General features: G+C 41.5%; 1 protein-coding gene across 6 annotated transcripts in view; it reads left to right on the top strand.

The window, feature by feature from the left end:
- Window positions 1–14,270, top strand: part of Uap1 (UDP-N-acetylglucosamine pyrophosphorylase 1) — a 33,742-nt gene extending 19,472 nt beyond the window's left edge. The window contains exons 6-11 of one of the 6 annotated variants that reach the window (NM_133806.5): window positions 4,357–4,550; window positions 5,041–5,181; window positions 6,034–6,222; window positions 7,450–7,497; window positions 12,030–12,096; window positions 12,921–14,270. In NM_133806.5, the coding sequence (NP_598567.2) occupies window positions 4,357–4,550; window positions 5,041–5,181; window positions 6,034–6,222; window positions 7,450–7,497; window positions 12,030–12,096; window positions 12,921–13,013 (732 nt within the window). In that variant the 3' untranslated portion in view covers window positions 13,014–14,270. Of the gene's footprint in view, window positions 1–4,356; window positions 4,551–5,040; window positions 5,182–6,033; window positions 6,223–7,446; window positions 7,498–12,029; window positions 12,097–12,920 lie in introns of all 6 variants that reach the window. The other 5 variants (NM_001305045.1, XM_006496607.4, XM_006496606.4 and 2 more) reach the window with 5 other exon arrangements.
- Window positions 14,271–19,903: the final 5,633 nt, after the last annotated feature.

The following is a 19,903-nucleotide window of genomic DNA, read 5'->3' as shown; positions in this document are numbered from 1 at the left end:
GGCCTCTGTGGGCAATGCATACATACATGCAGGCAAAACGCTTCTAAACATGAGATTAAGAAAATCTTTTTTAGAAAAGTTGCCTTTTCTACATTTCTTCACTGACACTTTTTCCTTTTTTGATTACATTCATTCTAACTGGAGTAACCATTAGGTAATAATAAAGAGGTAGAAATGCTAATGACCCCAATTTGATCATCACATATGTATATTTTTATTGAATTATGCAGTATCATATAAGCATAATTATAATGATTTAAAAATGAAAAATAGAGTATTTCAAATTGTAAAAATGAATGAGAAAATAGGCGAAGTAAAACACATCTCTTCTTCAAAGCGCATGCCAAATCACTCCAAAATGGACACACATTTAAATATAAACGTGAAACCATAAAGATGTAGAATGCTTGTATGTGTTTGGTGTAAAAGTCGAGACCATGTGTGCTCTGACCAAAACAAGGTGGGCCATATGTGATGTGAAATGTCTGTTAAAAATGAGACCTCAAAGGCTAGAGAGATGGCTCAGATGTGTGTGGGTTTTTTAAAGATTTATTTATTATTATATGTAAGTACACTGTAGCTGACTTCAGACACACCAGAAGAGGTCGTCAGATCTCATTATGGATGGTTGTGAGCCACCAAGTGGTTTCTGGGATTTGAACTCAGGACCTTTAGAAGAGCAGTCAATACTCTTACCTGCTGAACCATCTCACCAGCCCAATGGCTCAGATGTTAAGAGCACTTGGCTGTTCTTTGGAGTCCAGAGTTCAAGTCCCAGCAACCACATAATGGCTCACAACCATCCATAATGGGACCCAATGCCCTCTTTTGGTGTTTCTGAAGACAGCGACTGTGTGTATATATAATAAATCTTAAAAAAAAAAAAAAAAAAGAGACCTCGAGAGACACACCATAATCTTGGTTAGAGATTTTCTATTATAAATTAATTTCTTTCCACATTAGTCTAAAAAATAGTTATATTCAGAAGCTGAAGCCCTACATTTAGCAATTCAGGTTTTGAGAGATTAAAGTATTGGGTCTAATAAGACTTTATCTTCTTTGAGTGTGTTGCTGTTAGCCTAGGCTGACTTGAAACTCATGGCAGCCCTCCTGCCTCGGCTTCCTAAGGGGCTGGAATTATGGGTATTCTCTGACTCTGAAGAGAATCATTGATTTATCATCTAATTAAGGCATTGGTCTAATCAAATACTCGATAGCACATGCCATGTGTTTAATCGCTACTGAATTGCAGTGGAAACAGCACAGTGAGCTGTAAGTAGCTAGCAAGCTGAAAAATCATCGAAGCATAGCAGTGCGTTTCTGACCTTGTTTCATTTGGTGTCACTCTTCCTTTTGAGACAGGGCCTTAATCTTTACAGATGTAAGCTTCAGAGTCAGTGTAAAGACTGAGATCAGAGGATCTGGCCACCCCGTTTGATCTAAGATATTGACATTCTTCATTCAGATAGTTCGTAAGTCCCACATTTTGGGTCGTTAATTGTGTCTGCGAAGCAGGGCTGGAATTCATGTTCCCAACTCTTACTCTCTCTTCCCTTATGCATCTGGAGAATAGTCCTGCTTGCTGGAAGCTGGTGTGCTGACGTGTGTGCACTGCTCACAGAGACATGAGTCTTCATTTCTCCTAAGTCGGGCTGAGGCTCCCTTCTGCAGCCTCACCACTTCGTCCTGGGTCTGGCATTTAAGATTGTAGTCATTCTGAATGAATAAGAATTCAGATGGAACCCAGCTAAGATTAGATTGACATAGGTAACATTTTTACAAAAGTTAGTTAGCAATATTTCTCTCCCCCTAGCTTTGTTTTTTGGGACTTGACTTAAGTTCACCTCTGCTTTCCAGGTGCTGGGATCACAGATATATGCCACTTGGCTAGACTTTTTTTTTTTAATAAGTCAATTAAGATACTAAAAATATATTTGACACATTCTTTTCAATTATACTTTTATTATTTAAAACATTTTTAGATTTGATCATATTCTTCCCCTCTACAAGCCTTTCAGATCATCTCCCTCACCCAACTTTTAAGTTCTTTCTCAAAAAATAAAAATAAATAAAATAAAAATAGATTACAACAGCAAAGCCCCTTAAAAATCAAGAAAACAAAATAAAACATTATCCAAAGAGAAGCAACAGAACAAAACATCAAGTTCTAAGCAATCGTTAATTGTGTTATCTTGGATTCTTGCTTTTCAAAACATTATAAACTATTGATCAGCTCTCTTAACTTTATTCCGTAAAATTTTCTTTATAATACAACTGACTTCCAATGATATGCAGTTGGGAAATTCTTTTGTAATTTAGACTTTTATACTATGTAAATGTCAATAGTTATGGAAGCAAATCCTTTGCATATAGATTAAATGAAAGCAGTGCAAATGGATATAATTATTTTTTATTTCTCGTGGCTATTTGGTTGTGGGGGTGCATAGTGGTGACTGGAAAATAAATCTCATGTGCATTGTAAAAACTGGAAACTCTCTGCCTAGGAAGGCACCTACTGGAGAGCTAGGGAGGGAGAGCTTGACTGGCAGGCGTCATGAACAGCCCCTGACTGGTTTAAATCTTCTCTGTTTCCTCTCATTTTATTCTGCTTCCTTGGTTAAAAGTTTCTCTCCAGGTAGTACTGTGCCCCTCTGTTGACTACACAGGCACTAAGATGTGTAGGAATCCCTGGTCAGCCAGCTTGTGTCTGTACCTCTAAGTGCTATATGTAAATGAAGTACCTACTGGTTGCTATGCTTGCTGGCAGGAGACTGGGACTGTCCCAGCCCTGCATATTTTAAGAAGTCAGTTGCTGAAGCAGAGATGCAAGCTGACTGGTCCACATAGATTTACGTTATACTTTTCAGATTGGGATAGATTTTTGAAAACACCCTGCTACACACTGCATTATAAAACAGTGCCTTTCAGTATTCCTTTTACTTATTTGATTCTTAAATTGGCTATTCACTTCATCTGAACATTTAATTAATTAAGTAATTAATTAAATAATTAGGTCTCACTCTGTAATCCAGGTTTGGCTTAATGCTTGAAGCAGTCCTTCTGCCTCAGCTTCTTGAGAGCTTCTGTTACCGCAGTGTAGTCCACTGTGCTCAGCTTGAGCCTTGATTTTATGTTGGTGCAATGTGTAGCTAGTCCACGGTTTCCTTCCCGGTATTTGACTCGGGTCCGTGATGTTAAGAGATTATGGTAGTAACAGGTTAGGCTCACCTGAGGGATGCTAAGAATTCCATGTTCTTATTTTTTGCCCTCAGACCTTTTTCTTTCTTGTTTTTTTTTTTTTTTTGAGACAGGGTTTTTCTTTCTCTAGCCTGACTGTCCTGGAACTTGCTCTGTAGACCAAGCTGGCCTTGAACTCAGAGATCCATCTGCCTCTGACTCCCGAGTGCTAGGATTAAAGGTGTGCACCACTACCCTTCTGCCCTTGAATTTGATAGACACTCCCCATTTCTCCTGTCAGCCCAGAGTCATTATTAAGTGAGCAAATCACTGGTTTTCATAAAACGTAAGGGCACAGACTCTTTTACTTTTGATTGAAATCCAGCATGAAATGGCTAACTTTGGGTAGATAATCCAGCATGTAACAGATACGTTTATTCCTCTGAATAAAGCTGAGAGGGAGCTGGCTGACCTGCCTGCCTTACCCTTATCCATTTAGGTTTCTGAAAAATGATGAAAACACTTGTGTTGCCTGAAAAGTCAAACAATTTAAATGGAGCAATGATCTGGGCATGAGAGAGAGAGAGAGAGACAGAGAGACAGAGAGAGAGAGGCAGAGCGAGACAGAGAGACAGACAGAGAGACAGAGAATGCCTTCTGTGCAGCTTTTGTGTTAGGATGCTCAGAGAAATTAATCTTCTAAGTACTTAAGTGTGGTTAATAAGTTAAATTAGAAATGCAAGGTATTGGGGAGTGGGTGGGTAGGGGGGGTGGGGGTGGGTGGGTATGGGGGACTTTTGGTATAGCATTGGAAATGTAAATGAGCTAAATACCTAATAAAAAATGGGGAAAAAAAAAGAAATGCAAGGTATCTGGGGAAGACTCTTCATCTAGTTATCCCCTGTCCCCAGGTTTCCTCTGGGTTGTGTGTTAGTAGTGGTATGTTTGCTCTGGTTTGCTTTGTAATATGGAGGAAGGACACCATGTCCCTCATTTCTGATTGGAAAGAAGTCTGTCAAAAAATATAATTAATTTTTATTAAAAATTAAGTTAACACCCTATCTTGGATTGAAGTTAAAGATGACAGAAGCAAAATGTATAGGTGGCTTTTATATGGCATGTTTCCAAAAGAGCCTTTAATTAAATTTCTTTCCTTGCCATTGTCTGTTTGATGGGCAGGTGGTAGAGAAAACGAATCCCACAGAGCCAGTTGGAGTGGTTTGCCGGGTGGATGGAGTATACCAGGTGGTAGAATACAGCGAGATCTCTCTGGCAACAGCTCAAAGGCGAAGTTCAGATGGACGGCTGCTGTTCAATGCAGGGAACATTGCCAATCACTTCTTCACTGTCCCGTTCCTGAAAGATGTTGTCAAGTATGAACAAAATAGGGACCCTATTTATTATTATTATTATTATTATTATTGCTAATTAGAAATGTAACCTTTTAGGGAGCTGGGTAGAATTCCTAAACCTGCTCCATAGAACTCATGTGTTGTCTTGAGGATCGATGCTCTCAGAGGGAAAACTCACATCGTGATTGCTTTACCTGAGCTGTGTCGTTTTGTCAGGTGCTGGGTCTGCGAGGCAGGCTTTCCCTGGTGCTTGGTGCTTGGTCTTCCTGCCTCCAAGTGCTAGACGTATGCTGCTATGTCTAGAATTGTTTTCTTAATATAGAAATCATTATTTACATTTTCTAGGAGGAATCTAGATATATAATATTTACACATGGACTGAAACTTAATAAACGCTCTTCACTCGGATAGCTTCAGAGGTGCTTGTTGATACACATGTGCTTGAGTGTTTTCATTTTTTTTACATTTTGAATTGAAAAGTGATTATATCTTTCCCCCCTTTATTTCTTAGTGTTTATGAACCTCAGTTGCAGCACCATGTGGCTCAAAAGAAGATTCCATATGTGGACTCCCAGGGGCACTTCATTAAGCCAGACAAGCCAAATGGAATAAAGATGGAAAAATTTGTCTTTGACATCTTCCAGTTTGCAAAGTATGATTTCAATGGCATCAGTAAGATCAAATATATGCTGTGAAGTGCTGCATTTTCCTGTTAGCCAAGAAGCCGTGCTAGGAGTCACATGAGAGTCTGTTTCAGCCAGACATCGTGACCACGAGAGTCATTCTCTAGGCTGAAGCCACTCCAGAGCTGTGGTCTGTGTGGCCTGAAAGTACAATTAGAAAACAAAAGTCAATTGGCGTTATCTAGGCCTTTTGCAAAACTGTTCAAGTCATTTGTTTTTTACTGAGACACTAAAAAGATTATTATAAATAGTTGGCCAATTTTGCTTAGCATAACTGACCTGTTCATGTTCAGTGAACTGCAAAGATCACATTGCATGCTGAGATAGATATTTCAGATTTTGGCCAATGTGAAAATGCAGAGAGCAGGCTAGTTGTGTAACCTCATCCTCACACAGCCATGTGCCTTTCTCGCCTTCCCCTTTCCGTTCTGTTTGCTGTTTTCAGATAGGGTCCATGTAGCAAGGACGTGCTTGAATTCCCCATCTTTCTGCCTCCACCTCCTGAGTGCTTGGGTTATGGGTGTGAGTCTGTCTGCTTCCCATGTGCCTTACTCATGCCTCTCTCAAAACATGTGATTTTTGTACAATAAAGTTTTTTTCTTTCTCATCTGAAATGAGAGTTGTAGAAAAGAGCTTATATTTTTCAGTGGAGAAGAAAGTTCTGTTTCTCTTTGGGTTAGTGATAAATATTATTTGTGATCACCTGAAATTGGCTGAAGAAACCTTGACACTGAGTCCCAAAGACTTAGTACCCTGGGAGGAGTCAGGGCGGTGAGGACAGTTCTGTCCCCATGAATGACATCTCTGTGTCTCCACTCTAGGAAGTTTGTGGTGTATGAAGTATTACGGGAAGATGAGTTTTCCCCGCTCAAGAATGCAGACAGTCAGAACGGGAAGGACAACCCGACCACAGCAAGGCATGCTTTGATGTCCCTTCACCACTGCTGGGTCCTCAATGCCGGGGGACACTTCATAGATGAGAATGGCTCTCGCCTCCCAGCCATCCCCCGGTAAGTCACTGTCTTTGCTTTTGTGTGTGTGTGCTGCTTTCAGCTTCTTCCTTTTCTGTCTGATGTATCCCTAGATCTTGCTTATTTATTTTTAAAGTAGCTTTGTGTAAGTAGTTGCTGATGTAAAGTGACCGTAGCTTTGCCCATTACGAAGAGAATTCCAGCCTCAGTTCTCTTTAAGAGAAAGCTCTTGAAGAGCTCTTTTTGTTTTGGAACATCCTTATTGTGTCCATGAAATAATTTTTACTAATGGTCAGATGGGGTTATTTTAGTGTGTCATGTGACCAAAGCCATTAACAACACACTGTACTACAGGCGAGGTCCTTAAGCACAGAAATTGTTTCTGCTGTCATATGTCTATTTTCGAGGCCCACCAAGACCTTGCTTACCCACAGGCTGTGCCGTGCTCTCACCACGGCACTGGAGAGGGTGCCTTGAAGGAAAGTGAACACCAGTTACATTTGCTGATACTCAGACCTCACAAGTATTTTGGGTTTTAGATGATAAGACAAAAGGCACTTGGAGCTTTTCACGTTTCAGATAAAGCACTTTTAACCTAAGTCCTCTATCTTCTAATAACAGTTGCTGGCACCTGGAAATGTCCCTTTCAATATCTTTTGTGGTTTTGTACTTGGGTGAATTATTTTGCCGTTTAAGTTTGTTCTTTTTGTTTGTTTTGAGTTTTTTTTTTTTTTTTTTTCTTTTTGAGTCAAGTCTTCGCTATGTAGCCCTGGCTGTTCTGGAACTCATTCTGTAGGCCAGGCTGGCCTTGAACTCATAGAGATCCACCTGCCTCTGCTTCCAGAGTGCTGGGATTAAAGGAGTGCACCACCACTACCTGGCTTAATTTTTGTTCTTAAGAGATAAAATTCTGGCTGCATGCACCACAGTGCTAAACAGCCTCAAGCACTGGGCGGCTGGGCCGTGGAGTGCACTGTCCCCTGACCATGCTACCGGGAGTAACAGTGCTAGCTTGTCTTTCAGTCCAAGGCCAGTTAGGCAGGCTCTGCCTGCTCAGCAAGCTTGCTCTGTGACATGTCACACTATTCTCATGCTCATCTGCCATTGAGTTTGGTTTTTCTGATTTATATTTTTTTACTGCTTCTCATGCCAGGTTTATGAGTCACCACAAGGGCATGCCATTGGGTTAAGTATAGTTTGCAGCTCCACCTCGTTGTTATTATTTGTTTCCATTCCCATTAATGCTTATTTATTCCTACATAGCAGTGCTACAAATGGAAAGTCAGAGGCCATCACAGCTGATGTCAATCACAAGTAAATATACCAGCCTGCCTGCAGTGCATGGTGACGGGGCTGTGCTTCTCTCCGTACTAACTGGCATCGTAGTTTAGTGTTCTGCCTTTGGGGTTCTGGAGGGAGGAGGACTGAAGCTCTGGTGTGTGGGTGCACTGCTTTCCTGGTGGCAGGTCTCTATCTGGGTAACACTAACTCAGACTCTCTGTGCATGCAGGAAGTGGGGAGCATGCTTGACTAAAGAATCTGGGCGTGGCTGTTTGAGCCCATCATGCTGAGGAGAGCTGTGGGTTCCAGGGCAGGCTCCTGGCAGGGAGAACAAAGTTGGCTGTATACTGTGTAGCATAAGCGAGATGAAAACAGCATTCTGCAAATGTATTTTACTCAGTTGAATATATGTGCTCTCAGGATGGAGTTTGACTACTACTGATATTCATTCAACAGCTGCATATGGAGAAGACATCTCTCATTTTATTTGCACACTTTTTGGCTTTGTTTTTATTTTGAGAAAGGGTCTTGGTTTTCAGCCAAGTCTGGCCTGGAACTCTGTTTTCCTATGTATCTTCAAGTGCAGGGATTATAGCCACATACCACCATATATGGTTAGGCCACTGTTTTCATCATTGAGTTATTTAGATTCTAAAGTATATATCTTTTTGTTTTCCTTTATTAGCAGGCCATTTTATAGCTAGAACTAACACAGCCTCTCTCACCTGGTTAGTGGCAAGATTTTTTTTATTGTGGGTTTTATATTATTTTTGCTATTATTTTTATAGTTAAAGGTCAGCTGATGTTTTTGCTGCCCCCCCTCCCTTTTTAAAAAAGATTTATTTATTTGTTATATGTAAGTACACTGTAGCTAGCTGTCTTCAGACACCCCAGAAGAGGGCATCAGATCTCATGACAGATGGTTGCTGGGACTTGAACTCAGGACCTTCAGAGGAGCAGTCAATGCTCTTAACCACTAAGCCATCTCTCCAGCCTTTTTGCTGCCCTTTTAAAAGTTAGTAAATTTAGGGGCTGAAGAGATGGCTCAATGGTTAAGAGCACTGATTGATCTTTAAAAGAACCCAGGTTCAATTCTCAGCACCTACATGGCAGCTCACAACTATCTGTAACTCTAGTTTAGGAGATCTTACACACACACACACACACACACACACATACACACACACACACACACATACACACATATCCCAATAATAAATAAACATTTAAAAAATGAAATGGAAATATTTCATGTAAGACAGAGAAAAAGTAAGTTGGAGATACTTTGAAGAATAAAAGCAAGGATGTGGAGTCTTGACAAAAGTGACTTTTTTATTTTTCATCTTAATTTACTGTTAACTACTAAAACTTTCCTTGGTGATGGGATTAGGGGCCAGCTGGCTATTGGGCCATTTCATCAGTAAGCTGAGTGTCTAGGTTTGGTGATGACCGTCCTGTCTTCTCTTCTTCAGGGCCTCTGAATTTGCCTATTGAAGTCTGTTTTCTTAGTTCCTTCCTGTTTGGATTCAAGGACTATCACTTTGGGGCAGGAACAGACGTTACATATTCAGACCAGTTTTAGATTTGTTTCTTGGGTTCAAAACCATACTGTCATCATAGTGACTGAATCCTTCAGGGGATTAACTAACCTGGGCTCTGTGCGTCTTACCAATGTGCTAGGCCTTCATTTTCCATATTTGGTTTAGTCGGACTGAGCTTCTCCGGAGGGGTCAGAAGGTCCTTGTCATAAGAATATGGCAGACTATGTGGGGAGACCTTAGCTTCTTTTCTTGTCACTAGACTGTCATTTCCCTTTGGAATTGGTTTAGTCATTTCTCTAGCAAGCTCCCAAGCCTGCAGCTGCAGTTAGTATCCACACGACGCAGGAGAGACTAGTCATTCCTAACAGCCTACTGGGATTCAAGGCACAGCCATAAAAATTAAGAGATGTTGTCAGGCACTGTGAGACTATTCTGACATGTGGCATGCGTAATATTTATTCTTGGAGACAGGGATGTGCAGGCATCTAATACGTTTATCAGTGAACAGAAGCAGTCATGAAATGAGGAGGGGGGGAATGTTGGAGCTGGTGCTAAAACTTGGAGGGTGGGTATGGTGTCTTTAGTCAGAGGGGCTGTGATTGGGATAACTTGGACTATTCCCAAGACTGGTCTCCATTACTATATAGCGACTCATGAGTGAAGCAGCAGGCTGCGGGCATTGGAACAGAACATAGAGTGCCTTGAGTGGACTCAGGTGACCTACTTAGTAACACTGGCCTCTGACTGGCTTTAGGAGCCATTCTTGGAAGAGGAGAGACCATAGCTTGAGGCTACAAAGAGGCTGGGTTTTGTGTGTGCCATCTACTTGTTGCTAAGACTGTTTCTGTTTTTAAGAGAAGTTCGTGGTCAAGTGCTGGGAATACAGTCATGTTCCATCTGCCTGTCTCTCTCTCTCTCTCTCTCTCTCTCTCTCTCTCTCTCTCTCATCTTCCCTTCCTCCCTCCCTCCTTCTGCCCCTCCCTCCTTTCTTCCCTTCCTTCCTTTCTCTTTTAAAAAATCATTTTTTCAAATTATTTTATCTTTTAAAAATATTATTGTATCACTTTCCCCTTCTCTTTCCTCTCTTCAACCCCCTTTGGTTTCTGTCAAAATCATGGTCTCTTGTTGATGTAGGAATGTATGTATATATGTATGCATGTATTTATGTTTGTATCTGTATATATGCACATCTATGTAAATTTACACACACACAGGTGTAAGTACCTAAATCTGTAAATCAGCCTGCTCTGTCCTAGTCCCTTTAGTGTTACTTGTGTGTCTATAATTTTAGAGCAGCCTGCTCCGTCCTAGTCCCTTTAGTGTTATTTGTGTGTCTATAATTTTAGAGCTGACCACTTGGTATTGGATCACCAATTAGAGGGCTCATTCCTGGGAAGACTGTTTCTCCTGCTCCCAGCATTCCTTTGTTGCCTGTAATTCTTTGTCTGGGGGTGGAATCACGTGAGAGTTCTCCCTTCCATGTTAGCATGGCTACTGATGTTGTCCTTGTTCAGGCAGCCATATTGTTCAGGTGTCACGGGTGAAGCTTCCTTGTCATTTTCAGGAGACACAGTATCACAGTTTTCCTGATTCTCTGGAGTTTAAAGTCTGTCCGCTTCCTCTCTGAGATGTTCCCTGAGCCTTTGCTACAGGAGTTGTACATGCATTCATCGGGGCAGGGCACCCACATGCCCTTTTTCTCTGTGTTTTGACTAGTTGTTGCAAAGAGAGGTTGTTTGGGTTTTGTTTTTGTTTTTGAGAGAGAGATAAGAGCTATGCTAATCTTTTAGTATGAGGATGGATATTTAGAATATAGTTAGAAAGATGGCCAGCGTTGCCTCTCCTGAGTTCCATGACTTTACCAACCTTGGATGATTGACTAAACTGAGTTCCAGGTATGGTTGACCCCTGCTAAGTGGACTTTCAGTCCGATAAAGAGTGCCATTATTGTACCCTTAGATAGTCAGAGCTGGCCTTGAACTCACTATGTAGACAAGGAAGGCCTTGGACTTCTGGTCCTCCTGCCTCTGACTCCTGAGTTCCGGGGCTACAAACATCCAGCACCATGCATGATTGACGCAGTGCTGGGGATGGAACCCAGAGCCTCATGCCTGCTAGGCAAGCAGTCTACACACTGATCTGCATTCTGAATCTACTGTTGGCAAGGTTTTTGAGATCGCACCGTTCTCCAAGGACTGACTATAAGGACAACACTATTTACTGACTGTTGTTAGACTGTCTGGACATTCAGAATTCCAAGTATCTGTAAAGTATCAGATTGTGACCTAGAGTTGGCAAGCGGTGACTGTGCCTTGTCTTTGCTTGGTATTTTCTGCCCCGGTGCTTTAGAAAGGCACCGTTGGTAACACAGTGCTTTGAGACATAGTCATGAATAAGCTAATACAAGAGACTTAGATTATATAAGAAAATCTTGTACTGGGAAATCATGGAACAAGGAACAAAATGTTCTTTATCTGTGCTGTCCAACGTGGTTGTCATTGCGTCGCTGTGGTTCCTGAGCACTGGAATGTGATTGTTCCGACCAAGAAGCTGAAGGTTGAAAATTTCAGTTTAAGTAGCGCTTTGGTTACTGTGTGGACAATGCAACACTAGAGTGCTCCTCTACGATAGGATTTGACTTGCAAGGTTGTGCTTTGTGAAAATTCAAATAGACGTGAAGGAGTCAAGAGGCCTATCAGTGGGCCTGGCACACAGTGCATGTCTGTCTAATCAATAGTCCCTTTTTAATGAACTTCCTGAGATTGGAAATGAGATTGTGTGAGAGGGTAGTATATAAAGAGCTGGAGGAGTAATAGGGACTTGTTCGAGTAGTTGTGTCTGATGATGATAATGTGTTAACTTTCAGGACATTTATTGTAGAGGAGGCTCCAGGGTAGGCTCCATTCTTTAACTAGAATTGTGTTACCTGCAAGCTCCCCAGAGGAAGTCTGTGGTCTGTATTTTCATACTAGCAAACATCATGGCAAGCAGAATCTTTTAACATGCCTATGTCTTTTTCCTTAGCTTGAAAGATGCCAATGATGTACCGATCCAGTGTGAAATCTCTCCCCTCATCTCTTATGCTGGAGAGGTAAGTCTGCCTCACTTTCCCTGCGCCACCAAGAGGTATTGATAAGGATCTGAAGATGTCCATCTCTTAATTAGCCCATGCAGGTCATGCCACAGTGCACACACTTTGATCAGCACTTAGGAGCCTAGGAATATATTTATTACTTACCAGTTTAAAGTAAGCTTTACAGAGCAGGGACTTGGCGTTGCTTTGGGTTGCGGTAGAGTTGTTTCAGAGAAGGTGCGGTGTTCTCCTCAGGAGCTCCTCCAAGGCCTGAGCAGAGGAGCCGTGCTTTCTGAATTTTTGAGAATCTCTGCTGTGTCTTTCATCCATACCATAAATGAACCACGTGCCATTAACAGAAATCTATAATGTTTAGTGTGCTTCACCTACCCATTAATGCCTATGTATTAGTGCTTTTAAAAATGAAATAAGTGTTTTATAATTGGCTGGCTGCTTTTTTAATGCAGTGTAAGTTTCCCTCCTAGGCATCTATCTGCTTTGTTCAAACCCTGATACTTTACAGACCTATGGGGTTGAGGTTCCCCACTGTTCTGTTTACACAGATCTTCCTGGAATTTCTGTAGCAGCACAGATAGTCCATTAGAAAATAACACAAACCAAAAAGAAAGAAATTAACATTTTTTTGGCATTTGTCTTATGATTCCACAAATCAGCCATTAAGTCTAGTCTCCAAAGCATGTGAAGTGAATATTTAACTTCTAAATTCTTACTTTCTAACTAGCTTTTGGCATAACACGCTAAATGTTAAGTGCAGCTACCAGGCCAGTGTTGTGGGGCAGACACCTGCTCCTTTTCTGACATTTTTCATTTCAATCCTTTAGGGCCTTGAAGGTTATGTGGCAGATAAAGAGTTCCATGCACCGCTAATCATCGATGAGAATGGAGTTCATGAGCTGGTGAAAAATGGCATATAAATCCTAACGGGCCACATAGGGAGCCGTTGTTTTGGTAGATCAATTGTGAACCTGTGGGACCTGTCCTGGACAGCTGAAGTTTGGACGTGCATCGAGTCTCATTCGCTTGCTAGTGTCTGCTAAGCAACACAGACTTCCCAGACCCAGATGACTGGAGTTCATTTTTAAAAGCATTTTTTTTTTCTTTTTTGTGATTCTCAACTCTCTGAAGGTCTTATTTATATTTTTTAACTATATAAGTTCTTCCAAGCCAAGGCTCATATTGGCCACCCAGGAAACTTCGTCAGCTTGACTCTGGTTGGATGTTCAGCATGACTTCACTTGAAGCTGGAAGCATTTGTTTTTGAAGTTGTACATATTGATAAGTCAGCGTATGTGTCAGAGGTTTCTATGGTACTAAAATTTTGTTTTATTTTATCAAGCATTAAAGTTTTTTAAGAAAATAACTGGACAGCAAAATAAAATTATCTTCTTGTCACTGCCTTGTTTCTACCTTAAGAAAATTCTATTGGCAAAATACAAAACTTGGGAAGTGTTTTGAGATAATGCATAAAAACAAGTGCGTGGAGTCACGGCTTTCTTCAGCAGGCAGCCGACGTTGGGTTTTGTCTTCTGTCACTCTCCAGTCTCTACCAAATGTTTTTCCCAGATGCAAAGGGCACTTGGCTCAGTTGGAGACACTTTTGGTACCTGGTTGGGCAAGTGGGGTGGTACTAATACCGTAAAGCAGATCCATAGCAAATGTGTGGAGTAACCTCCTACAGCAAGGAGTGACCAGCCAGTGTCCTCCATAGCAAATGTGTGGAGTAACTCCTACAGCAAGGAGTGACCAGCCAGTGTCCTCCATAGCAAATGTGTGGAGTAACTCCTACAGCAAGGAGTGACCAGCCAGTGTCCTCCATAGCAAATGTGTGGAGTAACCTCCTACAGCAAGGAGTGACCAGCCAGTGTCCTCCATAGCAAATGTGTGGAGTAACCTCCTACAGCAAGGAGTGACCAGCCAGTGTCCTCCATAGCAAATGTGTGGAGTAACCTCCTACAGCAAGGAGTGACCAGCCAGTGTCCCAGGATTTAAGGCTGAGAGGCATGCTTAAATCAGTTATTTACCTATTGTCCGTACATATCTTGTAGCACTTAAAACTTAATCACTGCAATTCTGATCTTTTTAAAATTATAAGATTGAAAAAGAGCGGCAAACGTGAATCTTCAATGTGTACCAGAAGTCATGATTGTTGATAAACCATTTATTTAAAAGTTCACTTTGCATGGAAATACTGAGCATTATGGATACATTTAAATAACATGCTTTGGCCCCCTAACATCTAGATAAATGCAAGAGTGTAGAAATTATATTTAGAGACTAGCACATTTTATTTTCCATTAATAAGCTACTGTAAGATAGATCAAGTGTGAGCCTTTAAATGTCACTTTTTACAGAGCTTATATGTTGATTGTTGGGTTTTGTTCGTTTGTTTTGTTTTTGTACTAAGGCCTACCTAGTATATCGTGCATATCTTCTATTTCAGCAGCCCAATGTTGCTGTTATCTATTGAAGAGATTTATGGAACTCGAGTTCTCTTTTAATGAGCTCCAAGTGGATTGAGTTTTTAGCACCTGAGTGTGGGATCCATTGTCATTTGTTTTCCCAGAACCTTTACTTGTTATTTATCTTTCTGTGTCGTTAGTTTACTGGACATCGCATGGAAGAGGAGGCACAGGGGGCTGGGATGGTAGTGGATGGGAGGAACAGCAAAGAGAATCTCAAGTAAGGAGAGAGCCCGGAGGCCATGACAGTGTGAGGAGAAGCACGTATGCCACAGGCAGTTCTCATTAAGTCCTGCCCCAACGTTATCCACATTCAGGACTGGATAGTGTTTCCAAAAGAGGAACCGAAGTCATTTGGCCACAGTGGAGATTTTATGAGAGAATTAATAGAGTCCACTCAGATCACACTATGAATATTTGATTGGCAGCCACCGTGCACATGTGCAGGCCCTCAGGTGTGTTCCATTGCTTCCACTGGAAGATGAACAAAAGGCGTGTCGATCCCCACCTCCATCCCCAGGTTTGGAGGCTTTTCATGATGGGAGATTTTATTTCTAGTTCTAGATTATCTTAGCATTTCCTCTTGATGACTGCCAAGTCTGATCTGGAGAAGAGGTGAGAGACACCGTGTATAATCTATGAGGAATATAATCTACAGCCATTTGGTTAGTTTTCCAGTCTGTTTTTCTACTGCCCGAGACGGGTGCTTTTGCAATTCAGTCTCTGGTGTCGCAAAACCACAATGTTTACCTCAAAGGTCCTAAGAGATCATTTATTCTGGAGTCAAATATGAGTGATTGTAGCCCGGGAACACAAAGTTAGGTTACCCCAAATTCCATGTTCCAATGTGGAAGTATTTTTGAAGTCTTTATTGTAAAACAAAAAAAAGTTGTAAATCAAAGTGCTTTTCAAATATACTGAAGTTTAAAATCAGAGAAATCTCAGTTATAAGCCTTATGCTGTCTGATAACTCTTAGCCTCTTGGCTGGAAGAGTAGAGTTTTGTTAGTTAATACATTCCAAAAGATTTTTTGTTTGTTTGTTTGTGTGTTTGTTTGTTTGTTTTTAAACTGTTAGTCACAGGATGTTAGTCCTGAAACAGGTGGACTAGAATGGCCATCAAGGGGGCTAAAAAGATAGCCCAGAATAAACTATAATTAGGCTCTGGACCTGCAACATCAACCCTTCCACACCACTGAAGTTCTAACTAGACAATCAGCTCTGCTGCACAGTTTCTTTCCAGGAATTCTTGTTCACTTCTCTGCAGCTCCAGGTTTTAGGAAATGCACATTGAGAAGTGATCCTTAAGGGAGTGAGGTCATAGCCAGCATTCTGGAGACATAAAAGGTACAACAGTTCTTTCCTTAATAGTTTTCATTGAAAAACATTCATAATAAAGATAATTTAATGCTAAGAAGGACGTTAAACAGGAGCAAACAGTGATCCCGTTGACTGGAGTTTGGCAGCAAGAGTGCTCGAGAACTCTATTGTGTTAGGGTTCTCCAGGGAAATGGCTCCTAAGGAGGTTGACAGGCAGATAGAGTTATATAGACATTTCTCTGGACAGATTGGCTCATAAGGTTGTAGAAGCTAAGTTCTGTGACCTCATGATTATAAGCTTGAAGTCTGAAAAAGTCAGTGGTATAATTCTAGTCCATTGTCAAGGTAGAGAACTAATAGTGTACATCCCAGCCATCCAGAAGATGCCAGGGTCATAAAACAAAGAAGATGGTTGTCCCAGCTCAAACAGCACATGCATACTTCTCCCACCTTTTTTGCCTCCACAGGCCCTCAGTAGTAGTTCCCACATGAATAAGGCTGATCTTTACAGTACACTGATTTAGGGTTTCATATGCTGATGTCTTCCATCCCCCTCCCCCTTCCTCCCCAAGCATCCTTAGAGACCCCCTGGGAAAGAATGGTATCCCAGCTCTCTGGTATTTTCTTAGCCTAAGGAAACTGACACAAAATTAACATCTCATCACTGTGGGAATATAGATGCTTAATAGACTGCCTTTAGATCACTAAGTTCTAACAAAATAAATGTATGCCACCCACTAAAATAGTCATGAACATAAAAAAGTTCATAACGCAGAAGTGAGTGGGAGGGGAGGCTAGTGCCTGTGCCAGCCTGCCCGAGTCTCCAGCATGTACTCTCACTACTAGGCTAAATTTATGTTGAGAACTTTTTCTTTATTAGATATTTTCTTTATTTACATTTCAAATGTTATCCTCTTTCCTAGTTTCCTCTCCAAAAATCCCCTATACTCTTCCCCCTCCCTCTGCTCCCCAACCAACCCACTCCTGCTTCCTGGCCCTGGCATTCCCCTATATTGGAGCATAGAACCTTTACAAGACCAAGGGCCTCTCCTCCCATTGATGACTGACTAGGCCATCCTCTGCTACATATACAGCTAGAGACAAGAGCTCTGGGGGATACTAATTCATATTGTTGTTCCACCTATAGAGTTGCAGACCCCATCAGCTCCTTGGCTTCTTTCTCTAGCTTCTCCATTGGGGGCCCTGTGTTCCATCCAATAGATGACTGTGAGCATCCACTTCTGTATTTGCCAGGCACTGGCAGAGCCTCTCAGGAGGCTTTTTCATTTGAGAAGAGAACTGCGGAGAAATCTTCACCTTGTAACAATGACGTTATTCCAAATAGGCAGTGATTAAGAACTGGCAGAAATGAATTCATAGTAGGAAAATAGAATAACAAAGTCCTATAGGAGGGATGGCAACCGAGCAAGGAGCACAGGCATTTGCCAGGGTTTTCAAATACTCTGAACTTGGGCAGTGGTCATGGAGCCATTTAAAGGAAAAAAAAAATCCTAAAACTGAACAGTTAAGATTTGTTATTTTTCGAAGTTCTGCCTCAAGAAGAACATTTTATACCTCATGCAGTTTTGTTTCAAGATATAATTCATTGGTCAAAGATGGGGCTTAAGTAACTTAAAATTTCATTACTAGGATATGGAAGAGTAGGGATTAAAATCCAAGTCTTCTGGCTCTACAGTCTTGTCACATGGTCCAATCCAAACAGCATTCTGAAAATGTTGAGCACAAGCTAAAGTGTTGGAGAGAGGAACAGACAGAAACAGTTGTGTTTTTACAAGGTTTAAGTTCTTTGTGCTGAAGAGGAAATGGAAAGGCTAAGAATCAATTGTTTTTTGTGACTGTCACCATCAATAGTTCAAGGAAGAGGCAAGTTGGCAAACTTTGGCCTCATAGCACAAGAAGAGAGAGGACCAGATGACTGAAGGCAGAGCCATACTTGGGCTACTGTGAAGTAATGAGGATCTTGACAAGGTTATGCAACATCAGCCGAAGACCAATCAATTGTTCCTGGGCCTGGGTGACATTTTCTTGTTATCTGGAAGGTAGGTGTGTGTGTATGTGAGTGTGCATGTGTGTATGTGTGTGCATATGTGTGTGAGTATGTATGTGTGAGTATGTGTGGCAGCAGGGCACTTCTGGGAATACTTAACATTTGAGAGAACAGGACTATATTTAGGCAAATCTAATTGTTTCAAGGGAAAGATTCCTACATTCTTTGAACATGTTTATCTGCTCATAAAAGACATCCTGAAGAGGCGAGCATTTGGCAGCCTGAATCTGGCACAAGTCAGAATGTCATAGTAGAAGAGGGCCTGAGAGCACAAGATCCCATCCAACCCTATTCATTGAGCAATTGGGAAATGCAATAGAAATCTTGATAACTCACATATAGGAGATGGAAAGTCAAACCCTAGAAGAGAAGACACTTGAGAACCCATTCTCACAGATAAGCATATTCAAGTGGAGATGCTCAGAGTACTATTACAATCAGCATTATTGGTCAAAAGCTATCGGGAGAGGGATCGTTACTTGACTGTTTAGTTCTTAAGTATGAACTTAGGTGACAACATCATGTCACAAAAAGATTGGACACATCTGTGGATAGGGACTCCCCCCACCTCCCATAGCCTTCTGAAATCCTCTACAATGTAGTTGCCATTGTCCTTTCCCTCAGGACTTAACCTAGCTCTAATATGCCAAGCTGTTAGGAGGCCTAGTATAAAGAAAACTCGAGGTTAGGATTTTGAGGGTATCAGACCCAGGATGGTGTGCACAACTGTAATTGCAGCCCCTGACAAATGGAGGCAGAAGGAGCTTAAATTCATAGTGAGTTTGGAGTGAGCCTGAAATACATGAAACGCTGCCATGAAGAGACATAAAATATGAGGGTAATAGTCGAAGCCCTGAAGCAGAATATTTTTGGCAGACTTGGTTCCTCACGTCTTCTGACTGTACTATAGACTACTTCCTGTGAGTCAGCTGTCCCCGAGGCCTCGTCTTGGCAGGCCACAGTTCTTTGTGGCTTTTGTGGAAGGGTTATGTCTGAGCAGCAGAGGGCAGTATGAACAAAGGCTGGGATGAAGTAGCAACTCAGCCTTGGTTCAGGAGCTCTGGCTTTGCAGCAATGAATGTCATTATGCATCCTCCCAGAGCTTCCTTCCTAGCCCAACCATCTTGCCCCTGACGCTACAGGTGTGTCTTTCTGTTATTCTTCCCACTTGCAGCAGACCAGAGTACTTAGTTTGAATGATTCATTTTACATATAAGTAACTGAGTTCCAAAAGAAGCCACTCCCTTAAGGATGTGCATCTAGGTAGTAACAGTTCAGACTACATGCTAGATCTGAGCTGGGGTCAGGATTTAGGCGCCAACTGCTTACTAAGATTAATTCAAGCCTAAGTGTGGTTTAAATGGCAGAGATGATAGGTGAAGATGAAGGACGAGACAGAGCTTATGACAGACAGAAATAGCAATAGCAAGGATTCTACAAATTGGTGAGGTTTCTTTTTCAATATATCTTTTCTATATTCCATTTCAACAAAAACCCTTTTCAAAAGAGGGTGCAGGGGGGTGGTGTAGCTCAGTGGTAGAGTGCCTGGACTGCATAGCCCTAGGTTTGAAGACCGACACCCCCCCCAAAAAAAAGAATTAGTAAATTCATTAAAAGTTAATTATAACTTATCATTTAATTGAATGGATCATTTTCTTGCATCTAGACAATTAAATCATGATATAAGAAATTCCAATTTTTTGCCTCAACCAAGTTCAACTTTTCCAAAGTCCGGTTCTCCAGAAATAACTGACCACTTTCCTGTGTGTCTTACACATCTTTCCAACCATCCTCCTCTTTGGAGCCCTGAGCCTCATCCCCGCAAGCTAGGATAGGTGGCATCCTGGTCCTAACCCTACCCAGGGAATTGTTCTCTGCTTAGCAGGGGTATTTCTCTGAGCCAGCTCTCGGGCTTAAAAGGCTTAATATATATGGACTTGTGGTGGATAGTCGCCATT

The sequence above is a fragment of the Mus musculus genome, chromosome 1, assembly GCF_000001635.26.
Source record: "Mus musculus strain C57BL/6J chromosome 1, GRCm38.p6 C57BL/6J".
Lineage (NCBI taxonomy): Eukaryota > Metazoa > Chordata > Mammalia > Rodentia > Muridae > Mus > Mus musculus.
This window is presented reverse-complemented; position numbering and strand designations above follow the sequence as displayed.